We start from the raw sequence: 16,790 nt of genomic DNA, 5'->3' as shown, positions 1-16,790 counted from the left end.
CGTGTCCCCTCCTGTGTCCCCTCCGTGTCCCACTCATGTCCCCTCCTGTCCCACCACCACAGCTGGCTCTGGGCCTCCCGGTCCCCGTGGGGACAGACACACGGACAAGCTTCGAGGTGATTTGGGGCCAGGACGCGGGGCCAGCGATGGGGGCTGTGTCCCGTGTCCCCCCCCCGTGTCCCCTCCTGTGTCCCCCCCGTGTCCCTATGTCCCCCTCTGTGTCCCCGTGTCCCCCCTGTGTCCCCTCCCGTGTCCCTGTCCCCCCCACACCCCCCCTTGTTTCCCCTCCTATATGTCCCCCTGTCCCCCCCCGTGTCCCCCTGTCCCCCCCATGTCCCCGTGCCCCCCCCCCGTGTCCCCATGTCCCCCTCTTTGTCCCCGTGTCCCCCCCGTGTCCCCCCCGGCCCCGTGCCCCCCGGGGACCCCCCCCCCCGCTCCATCAGGGCTCCATTTTGGGGCGAGAACAGCGCTTTGTGGGACTTTGGGTGCCCGGGGGGGCACCGCCGGGACCGGGCCCAGCCCCGGGAACACCGGGGGGGGGGGACGGGGGGGGGGGGGAACGGGAGGGGGGGGGGGCACCGGGAGGGGGGCGGAAGTGCGTCACCGCCGCTTCCGCTTTGCGGACGCTTCAAGATGGCGGCGCTGGCGTTGAGGTGACTCCCGCCCCCCGGACCCCCCCAGGCCCCCCCCGGTGTCCCCCCAGAGCCCCCCGGTGCCCTCATGCCCCCCCCCCCAACCACCTCCGTGCCCGTTAAGGGCTGGCCCCGGGCCTGGTCCCAGCCCGGTGCGGGCGGGGGCTGAGAGGCGGCACCGGGGGGGGGGGCTCCGGTACCCGAGGGGGGGTGCCCGGGGTGGGGGACGGGGACACGGAGCCCCGGGAGCGCTTGGAAGCCCCTCGTGGAGTGGGGGGGGCACCGGGTGCTGGCTCCGTGCCCCCCCCCACGTCTGCCGGTACCGGGGCCGTGACAGCCTTTGGGGGGGGGTTGGAGGGGGGGGGGCGGAACTGGGACCAGTGGGACGCAGGCACTGGGAAGCGGTGGGAAACGGGGCAGGGGTCTGCGGGCAGGGAGCTTGGGGCCAGGGTTTGCCTGGCCGAGACAAACCCAAATATTGGTAAAATTGGTAAAATCGGCGGGTTTTGCTGCAGAAAAGGCTTTGCTGACGCCGTTCTGCTCCTCTTCGCCTTCGCTCCTTTAAAGTTTTATTTTTGCTGCCTTTTGTGGACGTTTGGCTCCGTGGTGGCACCTTTGGAGCGGGATTTGGGGCGTTTTGTCCCTGTAATGTGGGCTCTTTGTGGCCGTTGGGCTTTTAGGGGAAGCTTTTTTGGGGCGGATTGCTGAAAATCAGAGCTCCCCGGCGTGATCACAGCCCGGGCTCGGGACACGAGGCCAAAGCAGCTCCTGGCTTTGAAGCCTTCCCCTGCTGCCTGCGTCTGCCCGGCAGCCGAAAAAAGCATCTTTGATCACCTCCCGTTTGCCTCTTTTGTGGCAAAATCCGAGCGATTTTTATGGAGAAATCCTGACAGCTTTTGCTGATGTGGCGCGGAGCTGCTGCTCCTCAAGAGCTGAGGTTGTGAGGGAGAAAACCCTGAAATTTTGGGGTCCCCGATGGCTCCCGGTGTCCCCTCCCGTCCCCTCCTGCCAGTGTGGGCGACCTCAGGTCTGTGGGTGGCCGCTTGAGGGCTTGTGGGTTTATTTTTTTTAGGGAAACGCGCGTTTCTCAGCGATCTAGAAAGAAAGGAGGCTTCAAATCTTAAAAAACAAACAAACAAACAAACAAAAAAACACATGGAAATGGTGCCGAGGGGATGGGGAGCTCCTGGGGGGGCATGGGGCTGGGAGGGGACGGGGGTGTTGTGGTCTGGGGCCTGAGCTCCGCCAGCACCGCGGCGCTGAGCAGCTCCTGAGGCCACAGAGGGCGTGAGAAGCGCCTGAATAATTAATAGCCTGCGGGCACGGATTAATTAGTCACCTCCTCTCCCTCCCTGGGAGCGGGGAGGGGCTCGGGGCTGCTCCCCCCTGGCCTGGCTGAGCTGTGCGGGGAGGTGGTGGTGGGATTTTGGGGAGAAACAGCCCCAGTTTGCTACAAACCCGCGCCCTGCCTGCCCCGGGGAGCAGCCGGGGGGGCTCCTGGAGCTTTCTGAGTTTTTTTTGTTTTTTTTTTTTTTTTTTTTTTTAATTTCCAGGGGTCCCCTGGGGGTGATGAGGGGCTGGGGGGGGGCTCGGATCCGCTCGGCTGCCACCGCTTCCTCCCCCTGCAGTGAGGTTTTGGGGGGGGGTTCGATGAACTCGGGGCTGTGCCCAGGAAGGTTTTCAGCAGGAAACGGTGTGGGGCCGTACCAAGGCCGTTCCTGCAACAAAAACTCGTGGGATTTGGGTTTTCCCAGGACTGGGCCCGGCCTTTGTTTTCTGCTCCCTCCTGGCCGGGAGCTGCCCCCAGCTGTTCTCCCAGCCCCGTCCCCGGGAGCTTCGTTAACCCCTGGCTGCTAACGAAGCACTGCGAGATGCTGCTGTGGCCTGGGAGGTTATTTAATTAATTAATTAACCAGGGAGATTAATTAATTAATTAAGCTGGGAGGTTAATTAAGGGCCTCGAGTGGGCCTTCCATGGAGCCCCCCGGGTGGGTTTCCAGGGCCGTGTGCCCCCCCCCCGCCCTGCTGATTGCTGGAGGGAGAGCGAGCGCCGGGCTGAGATCAGGGCGGACAAATGAGCTGGTGAGGCTAATTACCCTGAGGCTAATTACAGGGTATCATAAAGAACGAACCCGCGGGCAGGGTCTGGAGGCTCTGAGAGCTCAGAGTGAGAGCTCAGAGGTTGTGAGGGCTCAGGGTAAGGGCTCAGAGGTTGAGGAACAGCCCAGATCTCGCGCCTTGGGGCTGATTTTAAGGCACAAACCCCCCAAAGTGGTGAATTCCCTCCCCAGCCCCACATTGCTGCCATTCCCAGGCGTTATTTGGGCTCTCACAAACCCTCCCCTCTTCTCCTACAGGTGCGTCGGGCAGCGGTGCCTGCTGGCTCGGCTCGGCCCCGGCTTCCCCGTGCGACAGTGAGTGCGAGGGCTTAACGGGGGGGCCGGGGGGGTAATGGGATTAAATTCTGCTCCGAGGGATCGTGGCTGAAGCGCGGGGGCACGTGTGTTTTCTATCCTCTTAATAACTGCCCGATCCCTGCTGTGTGGTGGTCGGGCATTTAGCACATCACACCAGCAGCAGGCGGCCTCTTTAGGGGGGTAAATAAAGGGTGGGGGTGCCCCCCTGCTGTTGGGTCCCCCCCCTCACCGCCTGTCCCCTCTTCTCTTCGCAGCGTTGTCCCGATGGCCACGACGGCCAAGGAGGAGATGGCTCGCTTCTGGGAGAAGAACACCAAGTCCAGCCGGCCCCTGTCCCCTCACGTCACCATCTACAAGTAAGGGCCACGCGCGGGGACACCCCCGGGCTCTGATTTTGGGGGCAGCCCCGGCCCCTGCGTGCGTTTCCTCTGGCACTTCAGGCGAGCTGGGGGGGGCAGCACACCCCCAGGTACCCCGCGGGGTTGTTAAAACTCAATTTTATTCACATGAGGCACTGAAGATGGGTTTTCTCTCCCTCCCATAGCCGTGCCTCTCCCTCGCTGGGGGGAGGATGTTTTTTTTGGGGCTGCTTCTGTCACTTTTCCACATTCCCTCGCTTAGCTCTAGGTCTGGGTGCCCACCCCATGCCCTGCTGTCCCCAAAACCCTTCTCATCCTCCTGTTCCACCCCCTTGGAGCTCTCCTCGAGCCCTTCCCCAGGCCGTGCCAGCGCCCTTTGCCATTCCCAAGCTGCCTCTGCAAATTCCCCCGGCTCCCCCCTCTCGCTGGGGCCCGGATTCCTGGAATAGCTCCGAGTGCAGGCCCGCCTGCCCGGCCGCCCCGAGCTCTCTAGGAACGGGCAGGCCCCGCTTCCTCCCTGCTCCTCTCGCCCCCCTGCTGCCCCGTTCTGCTGATGAGCTGGATTTGTTTCTTTTTTTTGCAGGTGGTCCCTGCCCATGGCGATGTCCATCACCCACCGCGGCACCGGCGTCGCGCTCAGCTTAGGTGTGTGCGTCCCCGACCCGCCCCCAGCACGAGGGCAGATCCCTCTGGGTTTTTGGGAGTCGTGCTGTGGCTTTCTCCCCCTCGTCTCCGGTTCCATCTCTGGCTCCAGCAGCGGGTTTTCTCCCCGTTTATCCCTGCCTGGATGTCTTCGTGCTGCGCTGCCTGCAGCCCCGATGCTCCCCGGTGTTTAAAATCCCTCAGAGCCTTCGTGGCGTTGTGACCTGGGTGCCCCCATCCCTGATTTTCCTTCCCGAGCTCCCCCAGGCTGCAAAAGCCGCTCCAGATCTCAGCCCCTCTCTTCAGCACCTTCAGGGACGCGTTTGGGTGCTGAAGCCTCCATCCGTGGCTCAGGGTTTGGGGTTTTGTCCCCGGGAGCTGGGGACGTGCCTGGCCCCGTGGCACAAGTCCCTGGCAGCAGCCCGAGCTGCTGCTGCCCTTTCTGGTGCCGCACAAAGGGGCCTTTTGTCAGCCCCTGCCGGGGTGGGAAGCCATCGCTTTCCGCGCCGATGGAGCACGGAGGAGAATCGCTTTCTGCTGAGGAGGGGGAAGCTTTCAGCTCCTCTCTCGAGGGCTGTAATTACGGGAGGGCTGCCTTCCTGAGGAGGGAAGCAGCTGCTTGCCTCGCGCCGGCCTCAGCCGAGCGGCGCTGCAATCAGCAGCTATTGAGCTCGCTGCGATCGCTGCAGCACCTGCAGCAAACCCTCCTGGCCTGGAAATGAGGAGGGGGAGGCACTGCGGGTCCTGCAGCCAGCACGGCCCCTCGCAGCACGCTGTCTGCTCAGTATCTGCCCCTCCTGCCCCCCGCCTCGTGCTGATGGTTTGGTTCAGGCCCTGTCCCCAAATCAGGGACGCCAAGGTCGTGTGTGACCAGCAGGAGCATCCCTTGCTGTGTGGGGTTTGTGGCCGGGCAGATTTGGCTGGAGCTGCTCTTAAGTGTAGGGAAAAAATGGGTGCAGAGCCACTCCCGAGCACAGCTCCTGGGCCTGGGGCTCCTCTTTTGGGGTCTTGGGGTTCCACCAAGGTTTTTGCTGCGTGCCTGGCTCTGTCTGAGGGCTCACTGGCTCACCCGTGGGCTTTGTCTCCTGCAGGCGTCTCCCTCTTCAGCCTGGCTGCCCTGCTGCTCCCGGAGCAGTTTCCCCACTACCTGGCCGTGGTGAAGTCGCTCAGCCTGGGCCCTGCTCTCATCTACTCCGCGAAATTCGCCCTGGCTTTCCCCCTCTCCTACCACACCTGGAACGGGATCCGGCACCTGGTGAGCGGGCTCCCGGGGGCTGAGGGAGGGGAAGCTGCTGCTGCTGCAGGAGCTCCGGGCGCGCAGGCTGGGAAAGGTGCCCTTGGGAACGAGAATTAATCACCTCTGAGCTATTTTGGGGTCCATTTAAATCGCAAAGAGCAGCGCCACGCTGATGCTTCACGGGGCGGCGCAGCCAGCTGCAGCATCCCCTGCTCCGCGGGGCCGTGCGGGCAGAAGCGCCCCCACCCCTTTGCTCATTATCCTCCCCCTCCTCCTGCTCCTAAATAACGCCGAGCTATTTAACGAGCCCAGAAGACACAACACAGAGGGCTGGTGACGGAAAGTAACCCGTGGTGTCTGCCCCGGGCTGCAGTGGAACCGCTCAGCCGAGCCTCCTGTGTTTGATGAAGGAGAGGGAGCTGCAGAGCCGAGGGTTCCTTGCTGGGAAGAGCAGCAGACGTGCTGCTTTGTGTTTCTGCACAATCCTGGGTTTCTGTTTCTGCACAATCCTGGGTTTCTGCAGCTCCGACTCGCTCTGGTTTTAGGGGAGCAAATTGCCAGAGCGGCTGACCCGGAGCGGGACGCGAGCCTCCTGCAAACGGAGCGGTCGTGAGCAGCTCCGGGCTCGGAGCGTCGTGAGCTGAAGGCGTGCTGAGGCCCCTGACAGCACAATTAAATGAGGCTGCCAATTAAAGCAGCAGGGAACGAGCCCAGCAGCGTTAGCCCCCTGCTGAGCTCGGGAATAAACAGGGAGCGGGGTCGGGCTGGCGGCTCCACGGCTCTGCTCAGCCACACAGCAGCCAAAATCTGGTGGGAGATGGGAACCTGCCTGCAGCACCTGGGGGCTGCCAGCTCCGGGGGGCCTTTTGGGGTCTCCCAGAGGTGCTCGTGGGGGGCTGAGGGTGGCTCCCCCCTGCTCGGCTCTGCGCTGTGCTCCGTAACCTATTTCTGTCAGCAGCAGAGCACCGAGCAGGGAGCAGCTGCTGCTTCTGGAGCAAAGCTGGCGTGCTGCAGCTGGGGGGGATTAGGGACAGCTCCTGGGCAGCTTTGCTGCTGGTTGGGGGGATTTGGGGAGGGATCAGTTTCATCTGGCACAGCCCGGAGACCCCTGCCCGGTTCCTGGCAGTGACGGCTGCTTGTGCCTGTTCATCGCCCATCATCTCCAGGCAGTTTTTTGGGGTGGTTTTGCTAGTTTTTACCAGGGCGGTGCCTCTCCTGGGTCTGTCCATGTCCCCGTGCCTTAACTCTGCTCTGTTTCTTCTCTCCCCGCAGGCGTGGGACCTGGGGAAGGGCTTCAAGCTCAGCCAGGTGCAGCAGTCCGGGGTGCTGGTCCTGATCTTGACCCTGCTCTCCTCAGCGGGCCTCGCGGCCCTGTGAAGGCTCCTCCTGCTCGACGCCTCCCGTTTTTTGGAAGCTTTGTTCCGTCCTGGCCCACCGGGGGATGCACGAGGAGAGGGAGGCGGGGAGGGGGGACAGAACTAGAAGCCTTTTGGGGGCGGGGGGGGCTTCCCCTGCTCACGAATCTCGCGGATGGATGATCAGAGTTGCTTTTCCTTAGCCCAAACCAAGCGCTGCGCCCAGCCGCCTGCCTCGTTGTGACGGGGTGGGGGGGGGACACAGGACAGGAGGAGGGGGCTCGGGGCCGCGGCGTCGCGCTCCTGAGAGCTGCCCGACTTCACCCGAGCAAACTCCAGGGCGTTTCTTTTCTCTGCCCTGTCCCCGAGCTGGGGACAATGCGGGATCTGTGTCCCTGCGGCTCCGAGTGGGCTCGGGGAGGCCGGCGGCCCGCATGTAGGCTCGGCGCAGGACAACCGGCCGCATTGAGGGCAGCCCCGTGCCAGGGGAGGGAGAGCGGGCACCGCTGCCAACGCCGGCACCCCGCGCTGCCCGGCTGCCACCGTCCCAACTCCTTGCCGTTGAAATTGTCCCAATCCAGCCAGATTTGGGGCTCCGGAGCCCCTGCCACGTCCAGTTTTCCCCTGGGGAAGTTGCTCCTTCAGCGGCGCGCCCAGCAGGGCTCTGATTTTCCCGGCGTGTCGCTGGCGGCCGTGGGCTCAGCGCTTCTTCCTCGCCCACCTTGCAATAAAGCAGCCTTGATCCTTTGCACGGGCTCTGCACTGAGGAGTCAGATGAGCAGGGGGGGGATTGCTCCGAGGCTCCAGAGGAGCCGGGATGGAAAAAACAAGCCCTTGGCTGTGTTTGCCGAGCCAGGTGCAGCGCCTGAACTTTGGAGTTTGGCTGAGGGGTTGCGGTGCGGCCGGCTGCCAGCCCAGCAGGAAGGAATTTCCTACCTGGGGCCGTGTCCGTTTGGGACACCCGCGTGCAGAACATGTTTTTTTTTGCTCCGATCTGCCCCTTTTCAAGGTTTGCCTTAAAAGAGGACGGCGCAGCAGGGAGCTCTGCCCCGTTTTCTGTCCCAGCGAGGGTCTCGGCCCCCTTCCCGTGCGCAGCACCCAGCCAGACACCGAATTCACGGGGAACATCTGCGCTGATAAGGAGCCAGCACCCCTTAATTAGCAGGAGGCAGCCGAGGAGCAGCTGAGAAAGCTCTGCTGTCACTGCCACATCGCTCTCGGCGCAGCTCCCTGCCCCAGCAGGAGCGATTTTCTGGGTGAAAACGGCTGCGTTTTAGCTTTCAACCAATTCCTTCCTGCAGTCGCTGGAGCGGCTTTGATTTTGCGGCCACTTGTGCTCGCTGATGAGCTGTTGGTGAGCCAGCTGCTAACGAAGCTCAGCCCTTGCCGTGCCTCTGGGCCAAGCTTCACAAATTTATTTCCCTCCTGCCAGCGGCGCAGGATCCGTCCCCGCTGCCCCCAGTTCCCTGCTGGTGGGCACTGGGTGAAACCCGAGGGTAATGGGGTTTGTGGTGCCGAGCAGGTGGAACACCAAGGGCTGAGGCGCCGATAAAGGGGCTGAGCAGAGACACAGCACGGGGGGGGCACGGCCCCCGAAACCAAACAGTGGGAGTTTTATGGTGTTTTTTTTTTAAACCTCTATTTTTGCACTTGCTGTCAAAACACAACCGCTCGGCACCGGCCTCGCTCGGTGCTCTCTGAAGCGCTCTCCTGCCCCCCCCCGGGGGCTTTTTGGATCTCTGCTGGGCTCACGGGAGCTGCAGGATTGGGGCTGAGGAGCTCAAATCCCCCGGTTTGGCGATCCCAATCCCTTTCCCTGCGGCGTGGCCTCCCTCGCAGCGACCGAGGCTGGGGTTTGGGGTGCAGCAACACCCCCGGGATCCCCCAGGCTGGGTTGGGGGGAGCTCCGGGGACCCCCACTGGACCCCCGGCCGGTCCTTGAGGGCTCCTTGGAGGCCCCTTCGTCCGGCCAAGGCTCTTGGGGCTGCGTGAGGGGGATTTGGGTTACGTTTACAAGGATTTGGGGCGGCGGAGAGGGGTGAGGGGAGCAGAGGGAGGAGCAGAGGGTTTTGGGGTGCTGCAGCTGCTGGAAAAGGGGGGGCTGTGGGAGCAGCTCGGCAGCAGCCCCGCTGCTCTGGGGTTTTCTCCGGGCTGGGAGCTCCTCCTGCTGGCACCGCCACCAGCCTGGTTTTGGGGGGACACGGGGAGCCCCCACGGGGAGCGAGGGGAGGTGGTGGCACCGGGTGGGGGGCACCCCACGGGAGCAGAGGGGTCCCCCCCCTACATCTCCATCCCTGCTCCCACCTCCCTCCCCACCCAGACTGCACAAAACCCCCCCAAAACTAGCTCCTGGGCTGGAAAACCCCCTCCCAGCCCCCCAGAATGAGGGGTCCCGGTGTGTGTCACCCGGTGACCAGGCCCCCCCATACCGAGGGGCACCCACCTTGCCGGTGACCTCAGCCCGGAGCCCGTTGCAGGCTCCGGTGAGGGCGGCGGAGGCGCGGAGGCAGGCGGTGAGGCGGGCGGCGGCGTGGGCCGAGCGCGCCGTGAGGTTCAGCTTGGCGGGGGGAATCCTCGGAGGCATGTCCCACGTCCCCAAAAATGAGCCCCAGGGGGAGGCCTGGAAGGGAAAACCGGGGGGGGGACGGAGGGGATGGGGTGGGGATGGGGATGGGATGGGGATGGGGATGGGGATATGGGATGGGGATGGGGATGGGGATAGGGATATGGGATGGGGAAGGGGATATGGGATGGGGATGGGATGGGTTGGGGATGGGGATATGGGATGGGGATGGGGATGGGGATGGGGATGGGGATATGGGATGGGGATATGGGATGGGGATGGGGATATGGGATGGGGATGGGGATATGGGATGGGGATATGGGATGGGGATGGGGCTTTGGGGGTGCAGGGTGCTGTGCCCGGGGGGGGCAGAGGCTGCGGCACTCACCTGGGAGCGGGGCACGGAGGGCAGGAGGTGGCCGCGGTCATTGACCAGGATCTGCGTGGAGCCGTCCCGCGGAGTGGGGCGCTGGGGGGAGCGGGCAGGGGGTTTTTAGTGGGGCTGGGGGGGTCGGGAGGGGAACCAGGGACACCGGGAGGGGCCATGGGGGGGGGTGCGGGGGCCCCCTTTGGCCAGGGTTGGGGTGGGGGGGGTCCCGGTACCCCCGGGAGAGGCCGGGGTTGGGTTGGGAGGGTGGAGAGGGGGTACGGGGGGGGGTCCCGGTGCCCCCAGTTACCTGCCCGCCGGGCTGCGGCACCTCCCAGTTCTGCAGGCGGGCAGCGCTGAAGGCGTCCTCGTACTGGGGGGGGAGCGGGGCCGCTGAGAGACCCTGTTACCCCCCCGTTACCCCCCCATTACCCCCCCTTTACCCCCCTTCCCCCCCCGTTACCCCCTTTCACCCCCTATTACCCCCCCTTTACCCTCATTACCCCCCCTTGGCCCTCTATTACCCCTCTTTTACCCCCATTATCCCCCCTCTCCCCCCCTTTCCCCCCCGATTACCTCCCCTTGACCCCCTATTACCCCCTCTTTACCCCAATTACCCCCCCGGTACCCTCCCTTTACCCCCATTACCCCCCTTTACCCCCATTATCCCCCCTTTTCCCCGTTTTTTCCCCAATTTCCCCCCTTTCCCCCCCCACCTGCCCCGCCCCGTAGCGGGCCGCCATGCGCCGCGTCCGCCGTCTCCTAGCAACCACCACGTGACCAACACCCCCCCCCCCCGGGCCGCGCGCTCCCCCTGGCGGCCGCGGGGAACCAAGACCCGATGGGGGCGGGGCCATCGACACAGGGGGCGGGGCCAATGCGGGAGGGGCGGGGCCTCAGCACTGCCCTTGGGGACACTGCCACTGGGTGGGGGGGGCTGGGGGTGCTGTGGGGTGGGGGGGGTGGGTGCTGGTGGGGGGGGGGGCCATGGGTGCCATGGGTCTCATGGGTGCTGTGGGGGTGGGTGCTATGGGTGCTGGTGGGGTGGGTGCTGGTGGGGTGGGTGCTATGGGTGCTAGTGGGGTGGATGCTGGTGCTATGGGTGCCATGGGTGCTGTGGGGTGGGTGCTGTGGGTGCTGTGGGGGTGGGTGGGGTGGGTGCTGGTGTGGTGGGTGCAGTGGGTGCCATGGGTGCTGTGGGTGCTGTGGGTGCTGGTGCCATAGTACTGGTGCTGTGGGTGCTGGTGGGGTGGGTGCTGGTGCCATGGGTGCCATGGGTGCTGTGGGTGCTGGTGCCATGGAGCCCCTTGGGGAGCTCAGGGCTGGATCTTGGGGACTTGGGGGGGGGTGTAAATGGCCAGGGGGGGCTGGACCACGCCAAGCTGTGCCATGCCATGCTCTACCACACCATGCCACGCCGTGCCACGCCATATACCATGCTGTGCCATGCCGTGCCATTCGGTGCTGTGCTGTGCCATACTGTGCCGTGCCGCACCACGGTGCCACGTGGAGCCCACGGCTGTCCCCCCGTGATCCCTGGGACCCCCCCAGGCCCGGCTGTGGCCGAGGGGCTCGGAGCCGGGCGCAGCGCCCACCCGGCTGCCTTCGGTGCACCGGCACTGGGTGAGGGTGATGCAAGGAACCCGGTGGCCTCCAGAACGGGGCCACCGCCGTGGGCAGCCCGGCCACGAAGCAGCCGCGGCCGCCTTTGTTCCGCTGGGCTTTTATGGCCACCGCTGCCTGCCCCGGCCTTTGTCCGGGACCGGACTTTCTGCCCCTGCCCCATGACACCGCGGTGGGGCCGGTCTGACCTGCACGTCCCGTCCTGTCCCGTCCCGTCCTGTCTGTCCCCTCTGGTCCTGTCCTGTCCCAGCCTGTCCCATCCCGTCCCGTCCCGTCCCGTCCCGTCCCGTCCCATCCCATCCCATCCCATCCTGTCCCGTCCTTTCCCATCCTGTCCCATCCCGTCCCAACCCCAGTCCTGGGACAGGATTAGGGTTAGAGTCAGGATTGGGGTTAGATTCAGGGTTAGGGTTAGGGTCAGGGTGTCAGTTAGGGTTAGGGTTATGGTTAGGGTCCGGATGTCAGGGTTAGGGTTAGGGTTGGGGTTGGGGTTGGGGTTGGGGTTGAGGTTGGGGTTGGGGTTGGGGTTAGGGTTAGGGCAGGGTTAGGGTTAGGGCAGGGTTAGGGTTAGGGTTAGGGGTTATGTTACACGGGGGGGGGGCAGCCTTAGGGGCAGGCTGGGGTTTAAGGTGAGGATTACAGGGTTTAGGGTTGGGGCATCCCGGCTGCAGGCCCTCCGAGGCCACCCCACTCCCTGTCCGAAGCTGTCCCTGAGCTGTCACCGTCCCCTGCCCCACCCCACCCCGGCGTGGGGCACCCCAGAGAGCACCCATGGGTGCTGTGGGGTTGCATCAGCAGCAGCCACACCGGGGCACTGGGACGGGTGCTGCCACCGCCGTGCCAGGTCCCCTGGCACCAACCACGGCAGCTTCCCACCTCCCATCCCATAATGAGCTCGTGCCACTGGTCCCACACTGGAAAATCACCACCACCCCATAACCCCCCCCCCGGGAAAACGCGACGGGGCCGCACTTGGTTCACTTTGGTTTATTTCTTTTCACGCTTCCCTTTTGAACTTTTTTTTTTTTTTTTTTTTTTTCTTTCTGGCTTTCTTTCTTTCCTTTTTTTTTTTTTTTTTTTTTTTGGTTCGTTTCCCCAAAACTTCAAATCCTGGTGCCAACAGCGGCGTCTCGTCTCGAATAAAGGCAAAATTGCTGAAGCCAATCCTGGGGCGCCCACGGCGCCGGGCCAGAGGCGATTTTTTTTGGGGGGCGGGGGGGGGGAGCTGGTGCGTGGCTGCCCCGCACCGAGCAGGCACAAAATAAATATCGCTGGGGCTGGGGAGGGGGAGATACAAAAAAAATGGCCAAAAAAAATGAAATAAAACAAAAAAATATTCAACCCCAAGAGGAGAACGATGAACCCAAACGGCGACTTTTGCTCGGAGGTCGTGGCTGTTTCGGGACGGGGGGGGGACGGGAGCCGGGGTCCCCGCGGCGAGCTCCGGCAGCGCAGCCCCGCGCCGGGGCTGGCGGGGGCTCTCCCCCTCCCCTCCCCCCGGTACACACACATTGAGCCGAATCGGGGGCGCGTGGGGGGCCGGTGGCGTGGGGTGGGGGGGTTTGGGGGGGGTGGTTACAGAGCCGGGCAGGCGACCTGGTGCCGGATGCCGTCGTTGCACATGAGGGCAGCCGCCCGCTCGTCACCGTCGCCGTGCTGGCACTGCATGTAGCTGATGCCGTGGGGCGAGTAGCTGTGGTGGGCGCACACGTTGCAGGCGCGGGTCATGGTGCCCCCCGTGCTGCTCCTGCGGATGGTGGCAGAGGGGAGCACCCCCCCCCCCCCCGCCGGGCACCCATCAGCACCCAAAGGTGCCCAGAGGTTCCCGGCAGCGCCCGCTGGCACCCATCAGCACCCACTGGCACCCATCAGCACCCATCAGCACCCGCTGCTGCTCGCCAGGGCTTGTGGCACCCCTTGGTGCCCCCCATGCTCAGCAGCACCCCCAGCACCCTGCTGGCTGCCATCAGTGCCACCCAAAAGCACCCTTTGGTGCTCATCGGTGCCCGCTGGCACCCATCAGAGCCTGCTGGCACCCACCCGTGCCCCTCAGTCCCCCCCTGTGTCTGGTGGCACCCACAGGTGACCCGTGGTGGCCATCGGTGCCTGGTGGCACCAGCGATGCCCACGGGTCCCCAGCTGCACCCATGGGTCCCAGCAGTCCCCAGCACTTCCCAGTGGCACCCATGGGACCCTGCTGGCGCCCACCCTTGTCCCCGCGCCCCCTCACCTGCAGTCGCTGCAGGTCCGCTGGCACTCCTTGCGGCGGTAGCGGCAGATGAGGGCCCAGATGAGGAGCCCCAGCAGGCTGAGGAGCAGCAGGGAGCCCAGGATGGAGCCCACGATGATCCCCGCCTGCCTTCCGCCTCCTGCCGCGGGAGCACAGCCTGTCACCGCCGGCCTCCCCGCCGGCCGCCCCCACGGCACCGCACCGCCGGTGGCACCCCGGTGCATGGAACCAGCCCCCCCCGGCAGCCCCCTGCCCGTGTTTTTCCCCCCCCCACCCATGGTGGCACTTACTTGGTGAGAGGCCGAGGTTGATCTGGCACACGGCGTAGCCCACGCGGTTGGTGACGCGGCACTGGTAGACGCCAGCGTGCACCTCGGACAGGCTACGGATCAGAAGGTCGCCAGGAGCACGTCCTGCGGGGGAGATGGCACCTCAGGGCGGGGGAGCAGGGACACGGGGACACGGGGACATGGGGCACGGGGACACGGGTGCACAGGGACACACACAGACATGGGTACACACGGACACGGACACATGCAGACATGTGTGTACGTGGACATGCGCACGGCTGCAGCCAGATACAGGCAGGGTGCACACGGACGCAGGCACACAGGGACAGGGAGCACAGGGACACGGGGACACAGGGACACAGGGACACGGCTGCACATGGATGTGGGCACCTGAGGACACAGACACGCATGGACACGGAGCCACGGGGACATGGGAGCACACAGACATGGGCACACGGGTGTTGGAACACACGGGTGTGGGAGCACACGGATGGGGGTGAACATGGGCGCACATGGACACGGCACCCATGCACACGGGCACCCAGACAATCACGTATGTGCATGGACACCCATGGACATGCGTGCACACGGACACGGGATCACACAAACTCGAGCATCCGTGCTCAGGTGCGCACGCAGCCATGGATGCACACGCACATGGACACGGATGCACACGCACATGGATGGACACGGATGCACACGGACACGGGAACACACAGCCATGGGCGCACACAGACACGGGAGCACACAGACACAGCCATGAGCACCCATGGACGCAGACCCCCAGCCACACACCCCCTCCCCGACCCACCCAGGACCCCCCCTCCCCACTCAGAGCCCCCAGCACCCACCTTGGATGGTCCCGTGGGGCAGGCGGCCCCCGCCGTAGCCGTCGGCCAGCTTGGCCCACTGGTAGGCGAGCGGCGAGGCCCCCCCTCGGCTGTAGCACCGCAGCAGGATGCTGCTCCCCTCGATCAGCTCCCCCTCGGTCCAACACTGCGGGGTGGCCGGCTTCTCTGCGGGGCAAGGGACACCGTCACCGCCGGGAGCACCGGGAGCACCGGGGGGGTCAGGGCTCCCGCCACCGTCGGGGAAGGGTCCGGGGGGCTCACCTTGCACGGTGACGATGACCTCGTGCACCGCCACGGTGTTTTTCTTCACCCGGCACTGGTAGGTGCCGGTGTCGGAGACCTGCAGGTCGGCCAGGCGGATGGAGGCGTCGTGCTGCCCCGGGTCGTTCTGCACGAAGGCCACCCTGTCCTGCAGCCCCGAGCCGCTGCCGTAGTTGACGTGGTGGTCGTGGTAGGACAGGAACTGGGGGGGGGGGACACGCAGAGGTGAGGACGGGCAGGGGGAACCCCCCGAGGGGGTAGAAAAGGGGAGGGAACGGCGCTGCCTGCTCCTGCCCTGCCTGCTCCTGCCCTGCCCTGCCTGCTCCTCGCACGATGCTGCTGCAGCCCTGCCTGTCCTGCCTGGTCCTCCCCTGCTCTGCCAGACCCTGCCAGCCCTGCCTGTCCCCGAATGTCCTGCTTGTCCCTGCCTTTCCTGCTTGTCCCTAAATGTCCTGCTTCTTCCTGAATGCCTGCTCCGTCCCTCCATCTTTTTCCATCTTTCATATCCCATCTCGCTTTGTCCATCTCTCCTGCTCCATCCCTCCAGCTCCATCCCTTCTCCTCCCCTCCCACCCCATCCCTCCTGCCCTCCGCACCCCCATGGGATGGGGGCAGCAGCCGAACAGCCCCACCCGGAGCTGGAGCCCTCCGTGGCCGGGGGTCACTCACCACATTCTCTGGGCCGGTCCGCTCGGGCGTGATCTGGATCCACTCGATCCCCACGCCCTGGGGACCGTTGTCTTCAGGCTCGAGGACGTAGGGGCAGCCCAGCTTCACCGAGTCGCCCTTGGCCAGGTACAGCACCTCCCGGCCCTTGCTGTTGATCCTTACGGCCAGGAGGAGAGCTGGGGAGAGAAAGGCACCGTGGCACCGGGTGGGCAGCGCCTGGGCACCGCGCTCCTGCACCCCACGGCACCCCACGGCACCCCACGGCACCCCACGGCACCCCTGCAGCACCCGACCCACGGAGGCACGGACCCATCTGCTGGGGTTTTAACACCCACGGGGGCTGGGTGTCCCGGTGGGACTGAGCACCCACGGGTGCTGGCAGCCTTTGGGGACAAAGTGCCACGGTGGGCTCCGTGCCACCCGCCTGCCTTCGGACACGGCGTGGCCAAAGGGTGTCAGGACGCATCCGACTCCTGATGCTGGCACTTTGCTGCCTGCAGGGTGCACCTGCCCTGGCACCCTTGGGTGCCCCGTGGCCAGGCAGCCTCCCCTCCATCCTGGGTGGCATCTCCGCAGGAGCGCAGGGAGCGGCGGCGCCTACCTGGCATGAGACCCAGGAGCAGGAGCAGGCCGGCGCCGTGCCCTGCCATGACGCTGCAGCCGTGCCGGGCGGTGAGGAGGAGCAGAGGGAGCAGAGGAGGCTCCGAGGCGACGAAGCAGCCCGGCCGTGCGGGGCCGCTTTTACATGCTGGGCCGGGGCGCTCCTCCCTGTGGGGCGGATGCCTTTGGGATGACTGAGTGGCTCCAAGCTGTGCGTGAGCGATGCCGCCCTGCTCCACTCCCTACCTGGTAATTAAGCGCTGCCATGCTACGGGCTCCCATCCAGCCAGAATTGGGCTGGGGGCTGCAGCAGCGGGGGGCTGGGGGCACCGCGATGCTCCAGGGCACCCATTTGGAGGAGCCGGGCAGGGTTTGGGGGCTGCAGACCCACGGTGGCCGGCACCTTGGGGTGGGAGGCTCTGGGATGAGCGTGGCCAGTGGGAAAAATCCACCCGGGACCCTTCGGGAGCATCCGGAGCGTGGCCGAGCACCGCGACTCCATGGCGATGCCGCCTTGGCCCCACGCAGGTCCCAAAAGGCTTTTGGTGCTAGAGCAGGACTCAGGGCAATTGCAGGAGCTTAAAGGTGTGGTTTGACCATGGGCTTAAGCTCCCGCAGATCCCTCCTCCAGTCCTGCCCCCTCGGTGAGCGGGCATGGGGACGCCGCGGGCATGCAGGGACCGTGGTGCCCACC

At 65.3% G+C, this 16,790-nt stretch overlaps 3 protein-coding genes across 3 annotated transcripts; 1 reads left to right on the top strand and 2 right to left on the bottom strand.

Annotated features, from left to right (window-relative positions):
• The first annotated feature begins 633 nt into the window (after positions 1–633).
• SDHC (succinate dehydrogenase complex subunit C) lies at positions 634–7,391 on the top strand. Its single transcript, XM_032204332.1, has 6 exons — positions 634–653; positions 2,990–3,046; positions 3,304–3,405; positions 3,992–4,053; positions 5,142–5,305; positions 6,560–7,391. Exons 1-6 carry the CDS (start codon positions 634–636, stop codon positions 6,662–6,664), a joined length of 510 nt encoding a protein of 169 aa, XP_032060223.1. The 3' UTR covers positions 6,665–7,391.
• A 999-nt stretch (positions 7,392–8,390) lies between these two features.
• On the bottom strand, positions 8,391–10,315 carry CFAP126 (cilia and flagella associated protein 126). The gene is made up of 5 exons (XM_032204331.1): positions 10,289–10,315; positions 9,883–9,945; positions 9,594–9,674; positions 9,086–9,262; positions 8,391–8,399 (listed from the first exon to the last, which is right to left on the bottom strand). The coding sequence occupies exons 1-5, from the start codon at positions 10,313–10,315 to the stop codon at positions 8,391–8,393; spliced, it is 357 nt and encodes a 118-aa protein (XP_032060222.1).
• A 2,455-nt stretch (positions 10,316–12,770) lies between these two features.
• Positions 12,771–16,363, bottom strand: VSIG8 (V-set and immunoglobulin domain containing 8). Its single transcript, XM_032204330.1, has 7 exons — positions 16,343–16,363; positions 15,497–15,727; positions 14,828–15,029; positions 14,567–14,731; positions 13,712–13,838; positions 13,426–13,554; positions 12,771–12,942 (listed from the first exon to the last, which is right to left on the bottom strand). The coding sequence occupies exons 1-7, from the start codon at positions 16,361–16,363 to the stop codon at positions 12,771–12,773; spliced, it is 1,047 nt and encodes a 348-aa protein (XP_032060221.1).
• Between the last annotated feature and the right edge of the window lie 427 nt (positions 16,364–16,790).

Source organism: Aythya fuligula, chromosome 28 (assembly GCF_009819795.1).
Source record: "Aythya fuligula isolate bAytFul2 chromosome 28, bAytFul2.pri, whole genome shotgun sequence".
Classification (NCBI taxonomy): domain Eukaryota; kingdom Metazoa; phylum Chordata; class Aves; order Anseriformes; family Anatidae; genus Aythya; species Aythya fuligula.
Note: the sequence above shows the minus strand (reverse complement) of the source record. Positions and strands in the feature narration are given on the sequence as shown.